The following is a 24517-nucleotide window of genomic DNA, read 5'->3' as shown; positions in this document are numbered from 1 at the left end:
CCGCCTCCCCTACTGCATTCCTCTCTTGTAGAACGAGAATATTTACTCTGCACCATTGGGTGTTGGTAGAATGTAAATGCTTTATTACTTAAGGGCTCATAGCTAACAGTGCCTTGAGTCTTAGAAGAGACTGTTGACCTTGTGACTAACTGAGACTGTTGAAACTTGGGGGGATTCTTGAAGTTGGATTACTCATTTTGCACGATCAGATGGCCAGGCATCCACTGGGACCAGAAGTGGACTGTTAGGGAATGGACCTGAAATGCCCCCAACCGATGTGTTCCAACATGAGGGTCTTTTCACTGCGGTCACTAAAGTATCTGAAATACACAACCTAAGGAGGGAGCTGAAGGTTTGTTTTAGCTCACAGGAGTGGTGATTTTAGTCCACGGTCACCTGGGTCCATTGCTTTTCAGCCAGTGGCAAGTCACTCACATCGTGGCAGTGGGACATGGCAGAAGAAAATGGGGGGTAGGGGTAGGGAGCTTTCAAGGGCATGCCCTCAGTGACCGACTTTCTTCAATCAGGCCCTGCCTCTTAGTCTCCACCACCTGCCAATAATTCCATAAAACTATAAACGTGCTAATGGATCAATCCACTGACAGTGTCAACCCCCTCACATTCACGTAGGGAACTGAGGCTGGGCAGACAGATGCGAAGTGAAGGAAACTGTAGCGGTGACCTGTAGCTTTGTCTCCGACCGTCGAAAGCGCTCTTTGAGTTGAAGGTCCAGTTTTGAGGAGCTGCCGTTGAGCTCCTTCTGCTGTATCAGGAGCTAAGTGCCAGGGGCCTATCTCAGCTGCCACACGTGCACACCAGTGAGGGATCTGCATCCTCTAAAGAGTCTGGCTTACTTATACCCCCTGCACTGCGGTTCTGACCCTCTCTTGTGAGCTTTTCAAGAGGATCATGGGAAGAAAAGCCCTAAAAGGGAGATCCAATGTACTATGAAAGGACCACATTACTCCATGACTATTCTATCCACCTCGTAAGTATGCGTAAAAACCTCTTCCACAAATATCAAATCTGGATTTCATGCTGCTGTCTTCTCATTTGAGTCTGCCTGTCCCAAGCTCTCGGGACTATGCCATCCTTGTGCCTTGCTTTACTTAACAAACTTCTTAAACTATGATTTCCTTCAAGAACAAAGAACTGAGGGAAAGTCCATCCGAGTCATAACTCAGGTAGCAGCATGAGCACAGGGCCATGCTTTCTGTGTGAGTCTCAGGCTCCGTGTGCGCTCTCCATCCTGGCTTGCTCTGCAGTTCTTTTTTCTGTGTGGGGTTTTCAAGGACCTCGTGGAGGAACTTCTCAGGCACGGGCCACAGCAGTGTTGCACTCCATCAACCTGCTGTTGTTACAGAGAACCACCTAGTATTTAATGAATGTCTCTATGCTGAATATGGGGAACTGGGACTTTCCACTCCCACCTCCGAGTTATACGGAATAATAATGTCTTGCTAAAGAGGACATGGCCACCGGAGAGGATACGGCCATCAGAGGCTGGTCTTCCACTTTCTTGTGTCTGATAAAAGCTAGGCCAGCCACATGAGACCCTGTGGAGATGAGACAACTCTGAAGTGACACCATAGTAATTAGCACATCATGGTGGCCAGGCTCGCCCTTCAGAACCTGTCTTGCAGTCCTTTGCCTGCAACCCTGTCTGCCTCACCTTTGGACACTAAAGACCACCCTCGCTTGATCTCTACTTCCACCTAGCCACACTATGTCTTCTCTTTCTCTCCCAGGCATAAAAACCCCAGAATGGCAGACGCTCACATTTTACTAAAGTCTCATGTAGAATGTGTGTGTGTGTGTGTGTGTGTGTGTGTGCGCGTGCGCGCACACACACACACAGGCGTGAGTAGTTTGGCTATAAGCCCTACCTGAAGCAGGCCCAGGATCTCAAACTCATCCCTTCCTCACAGGCTGAGTCAGATGCCCAGATGTCTTGATGTGGGGGAATTATCAACCATGCTGAGGGGTGGGTGTGGCTCTGTTCAGCCTGGGCAGACTCTAATTTTGCTTTCTCTAGGTCCTTCAGTCTCTGGCCCCAGGTGAGCGAGCACTCTTATGTCTTGCCATTGTAAGGGGACAGAACTGGCAGGATGCCCAGTCTCTGGGATCGTACTCAGCCCTGGTCCCTTGGTTATAGCATGTATAGATGGAAGCACAAGGGAGAGGGGACGGAATCTGAGGCTCCCCAGGTGAAGAGGCTGCTCTCACCTCTCTTCCCTAGCCCAAGGCGTGAGTAAGGAACACCTTTCTCCTCCCAGTGTCCTGTTTTTCTCTTCTGGATGTGGAACCAACCATCCATCCCCCGGGACTTGCCCTTTGACTACATCATTTAAAAATGGAACCAAATTTGATCCCCAGTTGCTTAAGAAAAAAAACAAAATCCACTTGCACTTCCTGTGTATCACAGCTTGGCTGCAATGGTCTGAATGCTGTGGAGGTCTGGCCTAAGAACGGGACTATAGGTTTGAACACTGTCTTCTGCCTGTATCTCCTTTCCCAGAACTCGGGCCCACGGACAAAAGTTCCTCATGTTCAGATCTTTATGGCCTTAAAGGACAGCCCTGACTGTAAAGCTGTAAGTTGGATCCTGATTCAAATGCTTTATTCCTGTAAGCAAACCTGTTTCATGACTTACCATACTTATCACTGGATAAACATTTCGTGGGGAATAAAATTAAGCATAATCTCATTTATAAGGGTACAATTTGAAAAACATTAGAAGGTCCCTCTAAGACTATTCCCCCACCCCTGCTCCTGAAAGCTTTTCACTATTCCTGGTTGTAAAGGATGATCATCCAAATGGGAAAATGGAAGGATGAACAATTAGATGCTAAGTCCTGAGATCTACATCCTAAAAAGGACTGGCTCCGGAGCCTGCAGATGCTGGGATCAGGGGACCAATTCTAAGACACTGGGATCCACAAGTTCGTGGGTTACCACTAGGTAGTTCTCTGTTAAGTGGAAAATACTGTAAAAAGAACAAATGTTCTGGGCTCATCTTTCCATCACAGCCTCAACAGTGAGGCTCCTGTTGGAGAATATTATTTTAAGTTGTGTTTCTTTTGTTTATATTTTTGCATTTGTTCAACTCTGTGAAGTTGTGTTACTGTGCCTGCCTAAAACATCTGATGGTCTAATAAAGAGCTGAATGGCCAATATCGAGGCATGAGAGAGAAATAGGCAGGGCTGACAGACAGAGGGGATAAATAGGAGGAGAAATCTGGAAGGAGAAAAGAAGCAGCCAGAGAAGGAGGAGGACTCCAGTGGCCAGCCACCCAGCTACACAGCAAGCCACAGAGTAAGGGTAAGATTTACAGAAGTAAGAGAATGGGAAAAGCCCAGAGGCAAAAGGTAGATAGGATAAGTTAAGTTAAGGAAAGCTGGCAAGAAACAAGCCAAGCTAAGGCCGAGCATGTATAATTAAGAATAAGCCTCTATGTGTGATTTATTTGGGAGCTGTGTGGCAGGTCCCCAAAAGAACAAAAACAACCAACATCATCAGGCTCCTGTCCAGCTTGTGCCACTGTGTTCTCTCTTCCCTGGGTCCTTATGAGGAAACAACCATTCACTATGACCTCCAGCTCCACAGAGAAAGCTGCTGTGTCCCAAGCTGCAGTACAGGGGTAACACATAAAAGCCTTTTCCCCCTCTGTGTATTTTCTCTTCCTTCTGCTTTTTCTTCCTGGTAGTTGGTAGTAAGTGACTTTTGCAGTCAAGTGTCCCTTGTCCTTGGAAAGCTTCATTGTCATGGGAGTTCTTGCGGGACTTTAACATGCTGGATGTGTTAGCCCATAGCTTAGACTCTGAAAAGGCAGATACTGCCCAAGGCCCGCAATAGACAAGAATATACCCTCTCACAGCATCTGGACAGCTACCTGTTATTTATTTTGTTCTGCTGTTCAGCTTCCCTTTTCCATATTCAAGTTCATAAAAATACGGACTTTTTTCACGAATTTGTGTGTCTTCCTTATGCAGGGGCAGGCTAATCTTCTCTGAATTGTTCCAATTTTCTTATACATGCTGCTGAAGCGAACACTCCACTTCCTTTGAGTACACTGGTAGACTTTGTCATGTTTCTCTGCCTCATTAAGGAAGGAATCAGGGTAGAAAGGAGCCAACAAGCAGGGAACAGACATAGAGAAGGGTATAGGATGTGATTTTGATAAGAAAGAGCAAAAAGAGCCAGGTGTGGTGGCACACGCCTTTAATCCCAGCACTCAGGAGGCAGAGGCAGGCAGATCTCTGTGAGTTCAAGGCCAGCCTGGTCTACAGAGTGAGATCCAGGACAGCCAGGGCTACACAAAGAAACCCTGTCTCGAAACATCAAACCAAAAAAAAAAAAAAAAAAAAAAGGAGTGGGGGCATAAAAAGAAAAGACAATATTTATGAACAAGGAAGGACTGTGGACAGTAAAGACAGTAAAGTGAGATTTCTGTTTTAAAGTGAAATGACTGGATTCTTTCCAAAATGGAAAAGGAAAGACGAAGACGAATCAGAAACCTTAAGGATGTTGCAGGTCTAGATAGGTGGACAATGAAACTTGAGGATTATATGTAACACACACACACATTTAAAGAATTCAAATTCCCTGCAGGGCAGTGGTGGTGCATGCTTTTAATCCCACACCAGAGAGGCAGAGGCCAGCCTGGTCTACAGAGTGAGTTCCAGGGACAGCCAGGGCTACACAGAGAAACCCTGTCTCAAAAAACAAAACAAAAACAAAAAAGGGTTTAAAGTTCATAAAGTCAAAACTCAGCATACTGATATAAAATGGAAACCCGGCTCTTTATTTAGAACAAGGAGGTTTTCTTAAGATACTGATCTGTTCTTGGTAACATTTATAAGAACCGGCTTAAAGAAGAAACGTTTCATGCTTATCAAGATAATTACTGTGTTTTCTATTGTTTATCAGGCTTTTTAACTGTGTAGGAACCCGAGTCTTTAATAAAATCAGGGCCTATTTACATGTTTATTTTGAATGTTACAGAGAAGTTGGAATGAGGGCCCACCACTTCCTCTTTGGGATGGATGCAAGTTTCCTGGGGGGCGGGGGCGGGGTGTTCAACCAAAGGATGGTGGTCCAAGCTGAAGAGGATAAAGGGACTAAGAAGATATCCAGTATTTTGGTCCTTGCCCTGCAAGGTCATCCAGGACCTCGGAGATGACATGGCATCTCTAAAGTGGCCCTAGAACTCTGATATGCCACCTGTCCTGTTGATCAGAGAGGCGTGGGGTCACCAGAGGTTAGATGCCAATGGTACACATCCTGTAAAGAGGAGAGTCACCCAGGGAAGAAATGTCCCCTCTGTGTCCCAGAGAAACCACATGGTCAGTGAGATCCTGATAACCTCTGCAAAGAGACAGAGGGCCACCTTCAAACCCCTTGAGAGTAACCCTACTGAGTCAGGATTATCTTAACAGTAAAAGAAGGGAAGATTGAGGTCAGCCAGCTGCTGACATGAGACCTGCATGGTCTCAAACGCCCAGCAGGAAGTGTAACTCAGGAGAGTGGTCAGGCTTGGCAGTGAGAAGGCTTAGCAGGATCGGACTTCCCATCGACTCTGCCGACCTGAGTTTAATGAGGTTAATCCGTGGGATTCTCGGGGCAAAAGGGGGTGGGTTGGGGAGGAGGTTGGGGGGCAGGAGGATGGAAGAGGGGGATCTTTGATTGGTGTGTAAAATTAATGAAAAATTTTAAATAAAAAAAGAGAGAAATCAACTCCCACAAGTTGTCTTCTGACCTCCATGTGTGCTCTCTGGCTCTCTCTCTCTCTCTCTCTCTCTCTCTCTCTCTCTCTCTCTCTCTCTCTCTCTCTCTCTCCCTCCTTCCCCCTCCCCCCAATGTAATAGAAAGTAAAGTTAACTGATAATAGTAAAGGTTCTACAAGTGCCCAACTAGGCTTCTGACCTTGGCCTGGTTGAGCCGAGTGCTCCTAAGGCCCTCGGAGGATAGCACTTCTGATGGTCAGTTCCAGCCCACCTAAGTCCTCCAATGGCTGCCAAGCATCAAGGGCATTACTACTTTGGTTCACTTGTCCTTCAGAAAACCCCATTTTTCAGAAAGTGTTCATGGTGAACACTCATGGTGAGTCCTATTCAGAGCAGACAACCAAATGAGAACTTACATATCTTCTTTAAAAGAAACCTCAAGGGCCAACATCAAATGAACAACCTATGGACTCACCATCCTAACTCCTGAGTTTGGAGTTTTCCTCATGGGATGTGTCTGATAATGCTTATGCTCACTTGTACCTGTGCCTCACTAAATTAATCCTTTCTTGACTGCTTTGAAAATTCTTTTAAGATACTGTATTTTTTCTATTAAAAACTAATTTGTTAAAACAAAACTAATTTGTCTCTGAGTGAATGGAAATCCGCTGTTTAGGATCTCCTCTGTTGGGGATACTCTCTTAGGGCAATGTCACCACAGCTAGGTCTGTCTCAATCTACAGTCTCCACCTTATTCCAATCTTGAAAATATATCCACTAACTTTTAGCCCTGGGACCCTCGGGGCGTAACTGAGTAGCTAGCACATACTCAATGGTCATAGCTCAATCCATCTCCCATCCTGGTTCCCTTTGCTTCATGGGGGCTTCCAGAAAAACAAAGCAAAACAAAACAAAAACTAAACATCCAGATCCTCCTCATGGCACGACAGGCTTTTGATTCCTGTTCTCTTCCCTCCTGGATGTTCCTGTCCCCGGGGTCCCTTTTACTTACTGCTAGAATTTCCCAGTCATTTCGTGGATGGATGTGACCATGGCTGGCCTCTCTGTTCCTCTGGTAAAATGTATGTTCAATCTGCAATTTTGGTCCCTGCTTCCTTTAATGGCTGCCCTGGTTTGGTTCTTTCAGAATTCAATAAATTTGGCTTCAGATGGTCATATGATGAAGATATTGATCCATCTCTCCTGGATCAGATCTTGAAGCATCATACTCTACACTAGATCAAACAGGACAAAATTTCTGTGGGACTTTCCAGCCAACAAAATATGCAGCTATTTATGTCAACAGTTTATGTAACTGCCTTGGTTACCAACAGAGACAGCAGTGACACTGGACTCATAGGCAGGGTCTATGTCTTAGGAAGTTACTGAAGTAAGAGACCTCTACTTTACCCTCTTATAAAAGTACAAGGGTCCACATTGATTGAGGGAGAGGATGAGACCAGGTAGACAGATAAGACTAATTGATATGACTAGTTAGGATCGCGTATCATTGTTGGTCATGGTAGAAGAAACAGCAGCTGTATCTTGGAGGCTGTGGCTTTTGATCGCCAAAAATGTCCCTTGGTGACTGAACATCCTTGATGCTACAGTTGGGTTCTTCCCACTATATCAAAAACAGAGACTTTGAGGAATTTCCCAATTGCCACATTTGGACTTTAGTGGAGGGTTTGCATGGTTAAAAGACCCTGGCTTCATTATAATATAATTTGCATTACAACTTTGTCCTCCTGCCTCCCCGGAGCTTTTCAAGGAATCATGGGAAGAAATACCTTTAAAGGATGAATGGGTGCACCATGATTTGGGAGAGAAAAGCATCCTCTTATTCTCATGAAAATATATCATATATACACTCATATCTCATATCACTTATCTCCTATCCATATAAACCTCTTACAACCATAACAAATCTGCCATCTCTTGCTGGTATCCCCATCTCAAGACAGCCCACTGTAGGCACTCTGATGTGTATCCTCACTTTGCTTTGCCAAATACAGTTCAGCTTAAAGTGTTAATGTTTCTCAGCTGAATTCTTTCCTTTGAGAAGAAAAGAAATGAGGAACTCTCTAGTGCAGTAACAGAATCAGCTGCCCAAAGGCCACCTCTGAACATGTGTTCCAGGCTCAGCCACAAACATGCAACAGTTTGAGGGACACTTCATATCCAAAGAGTACAGGGTCTGCAGCTTCTCTTCACTCTGCTGCTCTACCCAGGCATTGCTGCCCTGTGAAGAGACAATTTGCTTCTACTCCACCCTCACGTGCACTGCCCAGGTAGAAGGGATAAGACTCCCAGCCCTTGCTCTTTAACGCCATCTTGGCATCCTTTCTCCCTCGTCCTTCACCTCTAATACTGAAGTCCACAGTCATACTGAAAGATGTATTCCCATCCTTGTGATTAGCACCACTAACTCCCAAGCTCTCCCAACATGCTCCTCCCATCACGATTCTTCTCCAAAATCAAGCAGATCCCATGAACACTGTGGCTTCTCAGTACCTTGCTTTCTGCTTGTCCAGTGACCATGTCCTCAAACCAAGCTGTCAATCCCATGGTCACACTATGCTTTGTGATGGGAATTCAGGGGCGTTGGTGATAGCCCTGGAGGTCCTAGGCCACTGGAAAGGAGTTACTCATTTCTAGATAGCATTAGCTCCTGAACTACAGTCCCTCCAGAGCCTCAGCTCTGCCCACGGGCTTCCATATCTCCACCTTATCCTCTTTAGTATGAATACTCCAAGCATCGTTCAGTCCCAATCTCCATTAAGCTGTCTATAAACTCCTGGTCCAGCACCTCCTTATGACGATACTGCCCTCAGCATCCATCCACATCCCTACCCACCATCATCACACACCTTCACCCACATCCTCAAACTGTAAACTGACTCCAGCTCTCCAGCTACTCTGTGCCTACCTCTAGAAGCTGAACGTAGAGGATAAAACCCAGGACCACTCCAGCTAGGTTGTAATAATGCTCCTCGAAAGAAATCCTTGTACTTACTGTCTTTATTCCATCTCTGCTTCCTGGACTCAATCCAACAAAGCTTTCCCTTCCACCAGTTGACCAAAAGTCACAAAAGACCTCCATGTTACTAAAACCAGAGGTGCATTTTCTGTCATCTTAAAGCAGTGGTGTTTGACGTGCCCTTCTGCCTGCTTAGCATGTGTGTTCTCTACCTAGCTTTCCATGGTCTCCATCAGCTTCTCAGTTCACTTTTACCAACTCTGTGAGAAAATACCAGCCTTTGTTCTATTTAAAGGTGATGAAACTGAGTCAGAGAGGAACCAGGCAACTCACCAGACTTGTCAATGGTAAAGCCAAGATCTGTCTTTCTCTCCACCTTCCAGGTCTCCCCCATCCAGTCATCCATCATCTCATCCATCCACTCCTCTAATCATCTGTCTCTGTGACTCTCCAATGCTTTCCCCCACTCTGGCCATCTGCTTCTTCGTCTGCCCGGGCACCCACACTGCAGCTACCCGTCCTCTCCTAAGACTCATCATCATCCATGTCTCCCACAGTGGGGAGGAAGTTGGAGACAGCAGGAGGCAGACACACTGACATGCAACTTGGGTCTAGATATTTACTCAATGCTTCCAGATTTGGCCTTAGTGGCTCAGCAAAGGGCAGGGACAGGGAGGGGACACACAGGACATCCTTCAGTCACTGGAACTTCTGGAAGAGGCAGGTCTTGAAGTGTCCGTTGCCAGTGATGACTGATCAGTTGGAACTGCAAGAGATGGACATTTAGCACTTCACGCTGCAGACCGAGCACCCACCCACACCACCTCTTCCCCAGTCTGGTTTCCATTCTCCATCCTCACCATGAGGAGAAGTCCTGTGCTTTCCACTTCTCCTGGGAGCCAAGCACATCATTTTTCTGGTCCCCATCAAAGTTTCCACAGGCCCCACACAGCAGGGCTGCATGGTCATCTCCAACCATCACATCCAGCTGCCCATTGATTCCAAGCCGGACCTGGACCCCTGCCTTCTGATGGACGAGCATGGAGCCATCGGGCATCTTACTCACAGACACAGAGGTTAACACGTTAGCTGGGAGATCCACTCGGAGACCATTCACCTGGTGTAGGGGGAGGGGAAATGGAACCGTGAGACTTGGGTGACAATAGCTGAGTCCTCATGCACAATAACAAAGCGAAGCGGCAGGGACAGGTGCTGGAAGGGATGGGTCCTGGAGAGGAGGGTTACATGGAGAGATGGACAGGTGGGAAGACAGCTGGAGATGGGTGTCCACATACGGCTCACTGTGCATGCTCATGCCCTGACACAGATGTGGAGGTCAGCTGGCACCTTGGGAGTTGGTTCTCTGCTTCCATGTAGCTCCAGGGACCAAATTCAGGTCCCATAGGCTTGGAGGTTCACTTCCCCACTCAACCATGTCCCTGGCCCCATAGTAACTTATTAATCTGTGGAGAGTATCTTTCTGTATACATTGATAAGGATAGAAAGAGGAGGTGTGGAGGCATGGATCAAAATTTCTCCACAACTTTCCAAGGTCTGGTGCAAAACATTTTTTACCAGACAGATTAACCAAGCAGGAATTCCAGACTTAGACTACGAAGTCCTAGTTTTTAAAGTGGAAGACCCCCAGGTCGCCTGTAAGTAACTGGATCTGCAGCAGAAGCAATTGTGTCATCTCTTCTTGGAGGGCCTGTGTCTGAATGAAGACAATGGTCCCAGCAGTGTAACAACCGTGGGACACTGTCAGCTTCTTTTCAGGGCTGCAGACTCGGCAGCCTTGTGATCGTTTTCCAACTTCTGCCTGTCTCCTCGATGGCTATGAGTGGCTATAGATGCTGGAAGCAAGGAGGGGAGAAGGGTGGATACGGAAAAGGACACACAGAGACTCACTCCGTGGATGGGAAGTCTTACTGGCTACAAGCTTTGCGGTAAGAATTGGTTCAGTCGTGTCAGGGACCCAGCCCAGGGCTTTGAGAAGGGCTGAGTTTATTCACAAAAGCTGAGATTTCCTGGCACCTCCGGGCTATCAGGCTATCTAGGTACTGGCAAGAAGTGGTGATCTGGACTGGCGTGGGTCCCGGTAGGCTGTGCTCGCACTCCCAGGAGGACAGCAGTGGCAGCCATTTTTGCCCATGCTAGGCAGACAGTGCCGATGTAACCAGCCTCACTGGAAACGTGAAGCGTGCTCATACGAACCTCCCTGAGCACACTTCCCAGGCTTTGTTGTGACTATTGCTGGAGGATGTGTGGACTCTGTGATTCCAGCAGGGGACTCCTGGGAGTGAGTGCCTGTGTCCCTACGATTGCACTGGACGGCTCCTTCCCGCTGGCTGGTTTTGCCTCCTGTCCTTTACTGGAATCGTTCTTAGTTATTAGCACAGCTCTACACTGAACCCTCTGAGGGAATCACAGTGCCTCCCTGAGAATGGCTCCATGTGACTCCAGCCTGGCCAATCATAGCATTCTATGCTTAAGACCACAGCGATACATTCCAGGAGGGGACATGTGGTCCAGACCTGCCTAGTGAGATGCACCACTGGGACCTTTGTTGGATGACTTTGTGCTGGGTGGCAAAGACGGCACACTATAGGCCTAGGGCAGATGCTGATCACCTTTGCCCCCGTAAGAGGAAAGCTCTGAGAATGAAGGTGATTAAGTGGTAAACAAGTCTGAAACCTCAGGTGTAACTCCTGACAGTATCGCTGGGGTGTCTGGGGCTGTCTCTGGGTTTCCCAGATATGGAGCCAGTCCATTTGTTTCCCCTGAGACATTTGGTTTCCTGTCACTGGTAACCAGTGGAGGCTTGATTAAGACCAACAGCAAAGCTGTGCTGTTACTCGAATGTAAGAACTCAGGCCAAGGAGAGGGACCCAGGCTGACCTATAGAGACAGGTACAAATCCAGAAAGAAGAGTAGAGACCTGGATGAAGGAGACAGACCGCAAGGCCACTGGGTAGCCAGGATGTTGGCCACTGTGACAGGAAGAAGGAAAGCCCAGGGAAGACATCCCTACCTTCTGTGCCCAGGCTTACCCACACGCCCTTGCTTTGGGTCACAGTCACAATTCCATCCTCGAAGAAGATGTGGACCTTGTCCACAACATTGTCATTGCCATGGCAAGGCTGGACATCAGCAACCACTCGGTACCAGGGCACAGTCTTCTGGAGTCCCGGGCATCGAGAAGAAAGCTCATAGACACCAGGGGAGCTGATGGCATTGTGAGCCCCATCGAAGGTGGTGAGGTTGGCCCCCACAGAGATGGAGCAGAGGCCACGGGCAGGCTGGCATTTCCGGACTCCTCCTTGGAGCTCACAGACTTGGCCAGATGGGCAGCCAGCTGCATGGCATGTCAGGCCGGTTCTTGAGGAACAGCAACAAAGCTCACTGCAGTCTGAGGTCATCAGTGAGGTGTTCACCTGTGCACAGAAAGGGTGGATTATGTGTATTTGCATGGGGAACCCGTCGAAGCTCCCAGTAAGACATGGTGCGTGTGGTAGAGTGTCAATGGTCCTCAGAGGCCAAGCAGTCCACACCATGACCACTCTGTCTCCCCCTTCAGATTGTGCCTGGGTACTGTGAGAACAAGCCTGAGTTAAGCCAACTGGAGAATGAAAGACCACATGGAGATCCTGATACTGGCTCAGGGTATTTGCTATGGTTTGAATATGGCTTGTCTACCTGAACTCATGCCAAGAGTTTACTCCACAAAGTGTTACGTATAAAGAGGTTAGAAACTTCATGTTTAGAAGTGAGGACTTTGGGGGTGATTAGATTAATAAAGTCACCAAGGTAGAATGCCCATGATTGAAACATGGTGGCTTTTAAAGGAGAGAGGGACCACACACTGACAGAGGCATACACATGCTCCCGCCATGGCATCATGCAGAGGGGGCTTCATGAAAGCCTGCATCATGAGTGCTTTTTAGACTATTAGCCTCCAAAACTTCGAGCTTCATAACCCCATTTTCTCCACAAAGTAGCTTGCATTAGCTGTTTTCTTACAGCAACAAAGCAAATGCATTAGTCCAGAAACCAAACAAACTTCATGGTGAATATAATACACAAAAGCAAAGTGAGGGGATAGAATCCTTGGCCCATACTGGAAACACATGGTTCTAAAAACAACTAAAACTGGCCTAAACCACCCATTAGAAGCGACTGGTAACACTGCACGGGCTGACTTTATATGTAGAGTAGGCAGTGCGTCCCCACAGTGTGCTGGTGCGAGAGCAGAGAGGACACTGCCCTGGGAATGCAGTTCTGTGTGTCACAGGCCCCTGACTTGAACACAACTGCCACCATGTTAGAGACACCATTCTGACCTTAAAACGTAGGCCCCAACGCCTGCCACCATGGAAAGAAGACCTAATCCATGGGAGAGACCTGGTCCCTAGTTCCAGAAAAGTCCCTAAACCTTGCTTTTTGGTGTCTTTAGTTCTGCTTCTTACTAACTGAAGTGTGACAACCAGCATGTGATTTTAGTAGATAGAAGACAAAGGGCTGTAAGATGTGAGGCCAAGAGATTTGGACAAGTTCCCCATGCAGATGCCGGCTGACAAGAACGACTTGTTTTCAGCTTTGTCTATGTGCTGGTCTCTGGAGGCCTCACCTCAACAACACATGAACCTTCTCCGTGTCTCCTCCCTCACTAGTTGCTCCTCCTCCATGCCTGTGTCTGGCTCCTTCAGCTCTCCCAGACCCCTGTTCTTGGGTCCTAGGCTCTGCAGATAGTTTTGTCTTCTAGCTACCTTCTACATCTGCTGATTTCATCAGATTCTATGAAAGCAATGCAGAGTCGGACCCTCACTTGGCCCCTGGCCCAAAGAGAAGTAATTGCTGTAGAAGACTTTACTGGAACAACTGGTGAAATATGGTTAAAATCTACAGATTAGATAATTGCATTGAGTCAACATTGCTTTCCTGGTTTGGATAATCGTCATATAAATACATTTCCTTATTTTTAAATGTGAGTTTAGGAGGCGCAGGTAGTCGTTCAGGAATAGGCTAGAAGGTAGGTGAAGGGGGCCAGCACTGGGATGGGGAGCACAGCTGGATGTGGGAGCCCCAGGAGGCTGCAGACCTAAGCCAGAGGATCCCTGATGGCTTCCAGGAGACAGTGAGAGCCAAAGGAAGGAAGGAAGAAGTTGGGCTCCCTTCGCAGCTGGCACATGTTGACTAGGAACAGTCTCTCTGTAAAATGGGAAGAACAGCAATCGTATCTCTCTGCTGGACTGCTGTGACTACAAGACGAATTAACATGTCAAACACACTTAGTCGCACAAAGAGCTTTCAAAAAGCATCAGCAAGGATTAATTAACTCTTAAATCCCAGAGCACACTGTTGACTGATTGGTAGCTGAGCCGCCCACTGCACTATTATAACTTCTGTTTGCTGAATGCGATGATGGGAGGATGAGGCCTATGCTCACTGGGTACCAGCTGTCCTGAGCATCAAATGTCTATGGAGCCAGGATGCTGACTCAACCACTCTGCAGGTGAAGAAGTTCAGAGAGGGAAGGGTAGTGGAGGAATGCCCCCGCACCAAAGACAGCAATTCCCAAGTCCTGGGACCAAGCATGCTGCTTAAACGGAAACGTGTGTTTGCAGTGTGATTAATGCTGTTTAGATGGGGAATTAATCCTGATCATCTAGGTGGGGAATCCCATGAGCACTCATGAAAGAACTATACAGGGAGATGTCAGGTCACCCAGAGAAGCGATGGCAGAGATTGGAGTGGTGTGGCCAAGCCAAGGAATGACCGAGGCTGCCAGAGGGTGGGAGACACAAGGCAGAGATTTCCCTCCGTGACCTCTTAGACAGTGTCAGCTTTCCAGTGCTTCGACTTTAGTGCCGTGAGCTGGTCCTTGACCCCTGGCCTCCAGAGCTGTGGGCAACTAAGCTCTCTTGCTTCGACCTGCCGAGTCTGGGGTGACTTAGCACTGCAGACGCAGCTGGGAACAGGTGGTGGCCCCCAGTGTCCCAATCCCTGAAGAGAAACCCAGAGCACAGCAGCTCTGAATGTCCCTCCATCTCTTCCGCCCCCACCTCCTGCTTGGAGTCCCTGCTCACCGGCATATATTGGCCATTGTAGGTGCAGCCGCAGTCGTGGGCAGGAATGCACACACCCTGGGAGAGCAGGTAGTGATTGTCACACTCACATCCTTCAAAGCAGCGAGTGGTGCATTGGGTGAGGCCAGAGAGGGCAGCGCAGGAGCCCTGGCAGGAGCTCATGCACACAGAGTAGTGGCTGTGGTCGGGACACTGCAGAGCTGGAGGAAGAGGAGGCAAATCCATCAGCTAGACTGTGCCTTTAAGAATGTCCACTGCCCGCCCCCCACTTCTGTCTCTGTGCCTGGCTCTGTTACCTCCATCTGCTTCTCTCTGCCGCAACCCTGTCCTACGTCAGGCTCAGGGGTGCATCCAGTTACCTTGAACAGAAATGTCTGACACCTCGAATCACCATAGAGCCTCAAAAACTGTTTCTCTCAAGCATTTGCCACAGTCCAAAAACCTAACACGATGTTGAGGACACAAGCGCCGAAGAGCCTGTGCTAAAGAACTCGCGCCCAGCGCGCTGAAGAGCTACGGCTCAAGTGGTCCTGGCTCATGGCTCATTGAGAAAATCAGGTAGAGGCTTGAATGGGATGGGGAATCACAGGCAGAGGGTTGAGACCAGGACAAAAACAGGCAAAACTTTGGGCTCTAAGTAGCCCCAGGATGGCGAGGCTGGCATCTAATGGGCACTGGAAGAGAGAAGGGTCAGGCTTGGGAAGAAACGCTGCATTCAGCTCCAAGGGTCACCAGAGATTACCCAGGAGGCCATGGATACACCAGCCTAGTACTCAGGAGGAAGTCCAGAGCTGGAGACAGTGTCTGCTGTCATCACTGGGACAGGTGCTACACTACGGAGTGATGATGGCCCTGGGTTTAGGTCCTGCCCTCAGGGGACTGAGGGAGACACGGCTCTGCCATGAAACAAACGTCAGTGGCCACGGTCTTGTCATGCAGAGCCTGACAGGACTTGTGCCTGCCCTGCAAATTGGAAGGAAGTGTGTGGACCTGGATTGGGGCGTCTGCTAGCTGGAGCCTTGCCCTGAGGATGCGAAAGGACACAGGATCTGAGGTAGGGGCCAGTGAGCCACAACTCAGGACTCCTGTGGGCTCTCAATCCATCAGCCCCCTTCCAGGTCACTGCAGAAAGAGCTGGGAACAGCTCTGGGAAGAGGTGGATGGGGTCTGGGGAGGGTGGACTCTTGACTGGAGTCTGAGACCCCAGAGCCACAAGTAAATGGGGGAAGGCACAGAGGATGCTGGAGCAGGGTTAGAGGAGGCCCAGTCATGGGCAGGGATTTCTCCAGGGCCCAGGAGGTCCCAAGAGGGGCCCACAGACACTCACGGCAGAAGCTGTCTGTCCTCCAGGGCTTCACGGTTGCACCAGCTGCCTGGCAGGCTGCAGTGTAGGCTGCCAGGCTACGACAGAGGTATGTTTTGTTGCCCTTATGGGCACACAGGTCATACACGCATTGGCGGAAGTATTCCAAGGGACTCAGAACCTGGTGGCAGTCTTTGAAGGGGCCTTGGGGGTCTCGGATCTTCCCACAGGCTTCATTTTTCTCATATGATTTTGTCTCCTCGGCCAAGCACACAGGGCAGCCTTGGGGCCCACAGCCTTCACCACAGCCCAGAGAGGAGCTGGGAGCTCGCCATTCAGCTCCAAAGGCCTCTGCACTGGGGGCTACTGTTCCATCGGGCAGCACAAAGTCATCACTCCAGTTCCCATTGAAGTTCCCACAGAGGCCGCAGATCCGTCCACGGAAGGGACTAGGGATGGACATGAGGATGTGGGCATCACCGTCAAAGAGAAGCTTCAGCCCCTTGCTTGTCTGCAGAACCATGTTTCGGCCTTCAGCAGTCACACTCACGTGGCCTTTCGTCACAGGCAGGACCACAGTTTCACCATCCACAGTCACCTGGTGGAAGGGTCAGTTAGGATGAGGGGGAGAGCACCTCAGTGTAGGGCCGGTACTCACAGTCCCTGCGTAGAGTGTGGTCTATCCCAGACCTTCTTGGAAGCCCCTTAGGAGCTAAAATCAGGCCCTGTTAAGCACCCAGGTTGGGGCCGTGACTACAATAGATTCCGAGATGGGACCTTTACCCACAAACCCGGAACTATTAGGGTGTGGCAGTGATGTTCCCATACTCTGGAGCCCTCCAAGGTCTACTGAGACCCTATAGGGTGAGGCCAAGGTGGGGTCAAGTCCCTACCAGAACTCTGGGCAGGCTTGTGTCCACTCACCTGTGGCCCTTTAGCCAGGACCACATTCTGGCCGTCCACTGTAACCACCACACGTTGGGGATCACCGGCTGAGTTCTTCTCAAGCACAATGGAAAACTCCTCCTCTCCAGGTTTCGGGTGACAGACTTGTGCCAAGACATAGGAGCAGGAGCCATGAAGATCATACACCCGTCCATCAAGGGTGACATAATGGATGCCCCCATTAGCCAGGCAGTGGCCACAACCAGTGGGATGGCAGGCCTGGATGCCGTTCTCTATCCGGCACTCCTCATAGGGCTCGCAGTCTGCACCGTCCTGGCAGCTGACCTGGCCACCTGGCCCACACTCACAGAGCCGCTCACACTCAGGGCCTGGGTAGAATGTGGCACCTAGCAGGTAGTAGCGTCCATTGTGGAGGCAGCCACACTGGCCCACGGGCACACAGGCGTCACCACTGAGCACAAAGCCAGAATCACAGACACAGCCCTCACGGCAGGTGGTTTCACAGCCCTCTGGGGGCAAGAGGCTCGGGCAACTCACAGGGCAGGAGTCCCCACAGAGCTGGTAGTGGCTGTTGGCGGGACACTGGAAAGCTGTGGGGTAGAAAAAGGAGAGTCAGGCAGAGGCAATGGAGGGACCGGAAGGGCTTGTGTGTAAGAAGAGCTGAGTCAGCCGGTGGCTTGGCATGGGACTTGATGTAGAGCTGTAGTGGGCAGCCAGTCCAGCCTTGATCTGGAAGTCCCAACCCCATTGAGGCTTCGGTAACTGTCACGTCTCACTTGGCCTCTGACAGGGTTTCCTACTGAGTAACTCTCACTGGGTCCTATCCAAGTCCACTAGCAAAATGAAGCTCCCAGAGGGGTCTGCGCCCAGCCTTTGTGACTCTGGGTGTGTAGCTAGGTCCTTCCCTGCCCATTGGTGCTTTTCAGTATCAGGGCCAGGGTGCATCTCTGACAGCAGGTGGTGGGGATGGGCCTTGAGCTCCCCTGAAGCACCAGGACCCTTGTCTTAGAGCCCCTGGGAAGGGTTGGGGGAGACCCTGTTTGTGGGGAGCTGCACGGGTCAGTACTCACGACAGAAGTCTGGCTTCCTCCACTCTCCAAGTTGGGCCCCAGCAGCCTGACAAGCCGCCACATAGGCGGCGATGGCAGGACAGAGGCCTCCTGGATGGCCCTGAACCTGGCAGGCATCCAGCAAGCAAGCCTCGAAGTACTGTGTGGGCGGCACGAGGCTGTGGCAGGGTGCCAGCGGGCCTTCGGGGGACGAGATTATGCCACAGGCATCGGGGCCACGGAAGGGTTCCTGTTGCTCAGGTGTGCAGGGCTGTGGGCAAGGCTCAGTCACGCACTGGTCACAGCCTGGAGTTCCTCCCACCTTCCAGCCCTCAGGTTTCCCGGCTACTGCGGTCAGGTCATCGTTGGGATTTTTGTTGTAGTTCCCGCACAGGCCACAGAGGGCGCCTGCATAGGCTGCAGGCACGCGCAAGCGCACGAAGCTGTCGCCGTCAAAAGCCAGGGAGAGCCCAAAGGCAGTGTTCACCACTACATCTGCTCCACTTAGGTAAATGCTCAGTCGTTGGTCCAGATGGAAGGGCAGAGCAACGAACTCTCCGTTCACCTGCGGGGCGGGCGGGGAGAGAGTGAGAGGTAAGACACACCAATAGTTTTGCATGTTTCCACCACTTACAAGATAGAGATTCAAAGTAGGTTACTGCCCTGCTATTGTTAGGGTAATGAGATGTGGCGTGGTGGACTCTTTTGGTTTTGTTTATTTTCTGTTTGTTGCCTCCTGTAACAAGGAGTGAGTATGGCAGGCTAGGCTTCTGCAAGTCTCTGCAGCCCTCTGACCCCAGTCTCTGAAAGCTGAATTAACAGAAGTGAACCAGCCCCTCACACCATCTCCCTGGTTCTCTGTGCTCCCGTCAAGTAGGCACTTTTGACAGTCCCCCTTCAGAGGGATAATGGAAGGCGGAGCCTGGGGAAGACACTGCTTCCAGCCTCCCTGCTCCCACAGGCTGGGGAAGGTGATTTGGGGAATGGCCCATCCCTCCTTCTCTCCTGTACAGCAGAGGCTCCTGGACCACAGCCCACTCACCTGCAGCTGCCTGGGCCAGCGGGCGCTAAGGGTCAGGCTGAGGCCATAGATGTTCAGAGTGACAGTGCGGGTGTAGCTGACAGCCTGGCTGCCCCTGTGCTCATTAATCACAGTGACATTGAAGTATTCAGTCCCAGTGGGTGGCGCATGGCAGGGTGCGCTCAGCAGGTACTCGCAGGTGCCTTGGAAGTCAAACCGGTGCCCATCTAGAGTGATGTAATGGGGATCACCCCAGGCTTGGCACTCAGCTGTGCTTGTAGGTTGGCAGCCGAGCTGGCCAGAGGGCAACAAGGCACACTCCTCACCCAGCCCACAGCTGGCAGATGTGCAGACCAGGGATTCACCTCCAGGTCCACAGTGACACCTCTTAGAGCAGGTGGCATCAGTCCAAAACTCAGTGCCTGGTTCATGGTATGTGCCGTTGGCCCAGCAGCCACAGCCACCGTCCAGGGGAACACACTGCTCAGCACTCAACACAAAGCCCTGGTCACACTGGCACCCCTCCACACAGGGCCCGTCACACGCAGCTGGAGTTGTGTGGCGTGCAGGGGGTGGGCAGCTGGCTGGGCAGGGTGGGCCACAGAGCTCATAGTGGCTGTTGTCAGGACAGGCGATCTCTGTGGATAGATGAAGGGAGAGAGAGAAATGAAGAATGGTGTTGGAGTGGTCTCTGGGGATGCAGTGGGAAAGACATCAACAGAGACAGAAGGGGACCGTCAGGGAGGGAAGCTGGGACAAAGTAGAGCAGATGGAGTGAGATGGAGAGAGAGATGAACTGGGGACACAGACAGAGACAGCCTGTCTTGTATAATACTAAAAGGACCAGCCTTAATATTATACTTCCCAGGGGCTCAGGAGAGAAACTACGAACTGCGAGAATTATTTTCGGGAAAAGAATCTAAGTACTCCAAGCTCTTTAGTCCACTTGCTTTGATTTATCTGGGATAATATCCTATCTACACAGCTTCAGTTCTGCTCTTGTGCCTAGCTCCTTTCTTGCCTGATTTCTCTCTACCTTTATCTACTGTTCCTGTAAGTTCTATCTTAATTCTCTCATCTTAATTCTGCCTCATCTAGTTCCTTTTCATCTCATTCTTACCCAGCTAGTACTTACCCATCTGACTCTTCCTCATCTTCCATCTCGTCCACATGTTCTCTCTGGTCAAAATCCTCCTTACCCCTCTCAGTTCTCTGTCCTCAAGTTCTCCACTCCTCTCTTCCTCTCTGTCTCCTTATACCCCTAAGTCCTTATCTGAAAATACAACTCCTTTTTATCCCTTTGACCCCTATCTCTCAAGCTGTTTCTGTTCCCACTGTTTCCGGTGAGTGGGCTCCATCCCTAGGCAACTTGGCTGGTCAATTTCCATCACAGCTGGATGCACCTGTAAGTTGGGACCCTTTGTTCTGAGTTAATTGTTAAGGGTGGATCTAAAGCTAGAGATAAGTCTTTGGAATGGAGAAAGTTAAGCATAATTGGCACATCCACCAGGCCTTCTCAAATGGGTAGTCTGGACGCTTAAGTCTGTTCTTAGAGAGTACAGAGGTGTCTCTGATAAGGTACTTTCCTCGGTCTGGGGATGGACCTGGCCGGATGCTACCAATAATGATAATTACAGGGAGGCTTGAACTGGGGTTCTGGCTGAGCATAGCTGTCAGTGCAGAAGGTTATTTAAATATTCCTAGAAGTGGTTAGGTAAGGAATTAGAGGTCTATAAAGTTAGTAAGGGTATAAAAAAGGGAGGGTCCGAGCTAAATTGTGTGAAGCTATTACTTAAGGTCCACCTGACCTAGGCAGTGTCTCCATGTGGAATTTCCCTTAATATCAGGAGACTTATTATGTGGTGGTCTGGACTGTTATTCCTGTTAGTCCTTGAATGTGGCTAAGGGAGATTTCTGATTCCAGTGCTGAAAGGAAAAAAATGGATGGGCCTGAGGGAAGGAAGCCTTTCTTGAGGCTGTTCTCCAAATACCTCGAACGTATATGTCCAAATAGTGATCAGTCCACACTGTTAGCAATTCTTAGGAAAGAATGGATTGGGAAAGCTATGAAGGCACACATGATTTTCATAACAGAAGACTGCTGGTATATAACAAGCCAAATAGCATGAAAAGCTCCTTGGAATTTGGCTTCCTCTGAAGGAATTCCTTGATCCCTCCAGGTAGTGGTTTTGTCATAACCAGCTGAGTTCTTATATTCCTGCAGCCCGTAGCAAGCCGGGAGACAAAGACAAGCAGAAGCCAGCAGAAAGACCCCAAACGGTGGGAGTGGAGCCAGCCCAGCCCTTACCCTGGTCCCCACCACTCACCACAGCCTGCCTGAGTCCTCCAGTCCTTTATTTCAATGCCAGCAGCCTGGCAGGCAGCAGCATAGGAGGCCAGTGCCTGGCAAAGTATGTCTTTGTTGCCACCACCCAGACAGACATCCAGCACACAGCCCTTGAAGAAACTTTCAGGAGGCACATGGGCATGGCAGCTGGCGAAGGGGCCCCCTGTGCCAGGAGCCAGAGGTCCACAGTAGCCAGGACCCTCATACTTCTCCACTTGGTCCTCTGGGCACATTGGACAGGAACCCTGACATTCATTCCAGCAAAGAGGGTCCCACCCTGGAATCTGCCAGCTGCCGCCCCAGGTGGGTATTGAGGGTGCCGCTGTGCCGTTAGGGAAGACTTGGTCATTTTGGGGGTTTTTGTCCATGTTTCCACAGAGCCCACACACTGCACCATGGTAGCTGCTGGGCAGTGTGACCTCTACCCTCCAGTTCCAGTCGTAGGTGACCTGAAGCCCGAAGTCAGTCACCAGCACAGCCTTGGAGCCTCCGTGAACCACTGAAATCTGCCCACCAGCCAGGTAGACAGGCAAGGCCTTCAGAACGCCATTCACCTGGGGAGAGAGGGAGTTCAATGGGGTCAGCTTCCTTTCCCACTGTCCTTCTCCTCTGTGAATTTCTGTTCTAGATGTCTCCCTCCAGCAGAAGACACCCTGGGCTGAAATCTAGGTCTATACCAGCAGTTTTCAACATATGGGTCGTGACCCCTTGGAGGGGGTCAAATGACCCTTTCACAGGGGTCACCTAAGACTATCGGAAAAACACAGATATTTACATTATGTTTCATAACAGTAGCAAAGTTACAGTTATGAAGTAGCAAAGAAAATAATTTTATGGTTGGGATCACCACAATATGAGGAACTATATTAAAGGGTCACAGCATTAGGAAGGTTGAGAACCACTAGTCTAAATGAAGGCAGACATCGTGGGTCTACTTTGAGCTGTTAGCAGAGGGCTATGCTTAATTTCCTGTGATTTCCTCCCACGTGGTTAATGTCTGTATGAAAACTGACACTTTTCAGCTCCTAATACTGCTAATAATATCAGGGTTCATCTGGCCTCCTCCCCCAGGGTGTTCCCGGGACCATCCTGTTTAGCATACCCGGACTTTGCCGATCTCATTCTTGTGGATGGAAATGTTGACATTGAGGGCGGTCACGGTGACCAGTCTCACGTAGGACACGGTAGGGTTGCCCCGGTTCTCATTCTTGGTGATGACAGTAAAGGGAGTCAGGCCCTCGGCACTGACCCCGGGACAGTGAGTTCCTGCCAGCAGGTAGCTGCAGGTGCCCTGGAAGTCAAAGTTCCAACCATCGAAGGAGTGGTAGTGAGGGTCACCCCACAGCCAACATGTGGAATTGTAGTTGGGCACACACACGCCCTGACCGCCTTGAACCTTGCACGTCTCCTGTGGCCAGCAAGTGACACCGTGGCATGGGTCTGTGGCGAGAGGAGAGAGAACATTGAGGGCTGCCCACCACCAGCATGACTGCTCCCGGCATCCGTCCAAGTCTGTGCTAGGGATATCAGCTCTGATTGTTGCTGTAGGTGTGATCAGATCTCAGTGTCCTGACACCTAAGCCTAGGCCCCGAAGTGCTGTGTGTAAGACCAGGCCCTGAGAAGCCAGCTCTAGGGGTCCAAGAATTTTGTATCTTATGCCTGTGGTCCCCACATCTACGTCTCTCAGCTTGGCTATCCCACAGTGCAAAGCTCCATTCCTGAGTGTCACATGCAGCCCAGGAGTCTCATTTCTGCGGGCTTGTCCTTTTTTTCCAAGACCCCACTTATGTCACTCTCTCTGCGGCCCCAGCTTTGTGTCCAGGCATCCAGCCTTCAAACTTGCTCCTCTGTTTCCTGTTCAAAATCAGCCTGGAAGCTTTGTCAGCAGAGGGCGCTAGGGAGTCTTGGGGGAGGGGCCCCTGTCCTGACAACCTGCTCTGCTCTTCCAGGGGCTGCTGCTGCTGCTGAGCTGTGGGCCTGTGGCAGGTGGACACGGGATCTCTAGCTAGTCACCAGACACACCAGGATCTCTAGCTAGTCACCAGACACACCAGGATCTCTAGCTAGTCACCAGACACACCAGGATCTCTAGCTAGTCACCAGACACACCAGGATCTCTAGCTAGTCACCAGACACACCAGGATCTCTAGCTAGTCACCAGACACACCAGGATCTCTAGCTAGTCACCAGACACACTAGGTGGCTGCTTCCAGCTGAGTTTCTCCAGCACTTCGGGGGATGGGGGTTCACGTCTGCATCTCCAGCCTTGCACGATCCTCTGCCACCCAGTCTGAAGCAGGCTGAGGGTGGAAGCCTTGTAAATCCCGCAGCGTTTGGGATTGGTGGGGTTCCAGTGAAGTTTGTGTTCCCCTCCCCTGAAAGCAGTCAGTCCCCTTTAGAAGTGCGACTTGAAGGGAAGGTGGTGGACTGCTCCTACACTCTAAATGCTATTGTTTCTGAGGAATGACCAGGACGGCAGAAGAGCAGCCGCCTCTGAGGCGGGCGGTGGCAGAAACATGCTCAAGTCTCAGTAGTGAACAAACAACAAAACTCTCTCTGTCTGTCTCTGGGTCTCTCTTTCTCTCTCCAGCAGCCATGTGGGTGCTGGAAGCTGAACCCAGAGTCTCTGAGAGACCAGCCAGTGCTCTTAACCACCGAGCCATCTCTCTAGTCCTAACCCTTAATTTTTAGTCCTCTTTTCTTTTTCTCTACTTTTTAATTCACTATCTTTGATCAAGTAAGTTTTCTCTTTCTCACCCAGACCATATAAAGAACAACAACAACAACAAAAACCATATTAAAACAAAAGAGTAAGTAATCCAGTGAGCAGGAAATGGACAGGCACTCTTCAAAGGAAGGACACAAATAATCAGCATGTCAGCCCAGTCAGAACGCCCGTCATCAGGAAACAAGCAGCTGCTAGGAGCAACCTCAACTGATGCAGCCACTGTAGACATCAGTATGAAGTTCCTAGTAAAACCCAAACTAGGACCCAGCTCCACCACTCCTGGGTATGTACCAAAAGGAGTCCAAGAAACCATACAAGAGAGTCTCCTGCACATCCATGTTTGTGATGGCACAGTTCAAAACGGCCATA

At 50.0% G+C, this 24517-nt stretch overlaps 1 protein-coding gene and 1 non-coding gene across 3 annotated transcripts in view; both read right to left on the bottom strand.

Annotated features, from left to right (window-relative positions):
* Positions 1–3948: 3948 nt before the first annotated feature.
* LOC121826948 (U6 spliceosomal RNA) lies at positions 3949–4054 on the bottom strand. The gene has a single exon (XR_006069107.1). It is a non-coding gene; the product is annotated as a U6 spliceosomal RNA (small nuclear RNA).
* A 5252-nt stretch (positions 4055–9306) lies between these two features.
* Fcgbp (Fc gamma binding protein) overlaps positions 9307–24517 on the bottom strand; it is a 36000-nt gene continuing 20789 nt past the window's right edge. For both annotated transcript variants that reach the window (XM_076574920.1, XM_076574921.1), the window contains 10 exons: positions 22522–22859; positions 21400–21973; positions 19094–19710; positions 18073–18616; positions 17021–17592; positions 16121–16694; positions 14794–14993; positions 11758–12141; positions 9568–9824; positions 9307–9473 (listed from right to left, as the gene is read on the bottom strand). In XM_076574920.1, coding sequence (XP_076431035.1) covers positions 9464–9473; positions 9568–9824; positions 11758–12141; positions 14794–14993; positions 16121–16694; positions 17021–17592; positions 18073–18616; positions 19094–19710; positions 21400–21973; positions 22522–22859 — 4070 coding nt within the window. In that variant the 3' untranslated portion in view covers positions 9307–9463. The remainder of the gene's footprint in view (positions 9474–9567; positions 9825–11757; positions 12142–14793; positions 14994–16120; positions 16695–17020; positions 17593–18072; positions 18617–19093; positions 19711–21399; positions 21974–22521; positions 22860–24517) is intronic.

Source organism: Peromyscus maniculatus, chromosome 1, assembly GCF_049852395.1.
Source record: "Peromyscus maniculatus bairdii isolate BWxNUB_F1_BW_parent chromosome 1, HU_Pman_BW_mat_3.1, whole genome shotgun sequence".
In the NCBI taxonomy this organism is placed as follows: Eukaryota; Metazoa; Chordata; class Mammalia; order Rodentia; family Cricetidae; genus Peromyscus; species Peromyscus maniculatus.
Note: the sequence above shows the minus strand (reverse complement) of the source record. Positions and strands in the feature narration are given on the sequence as shown.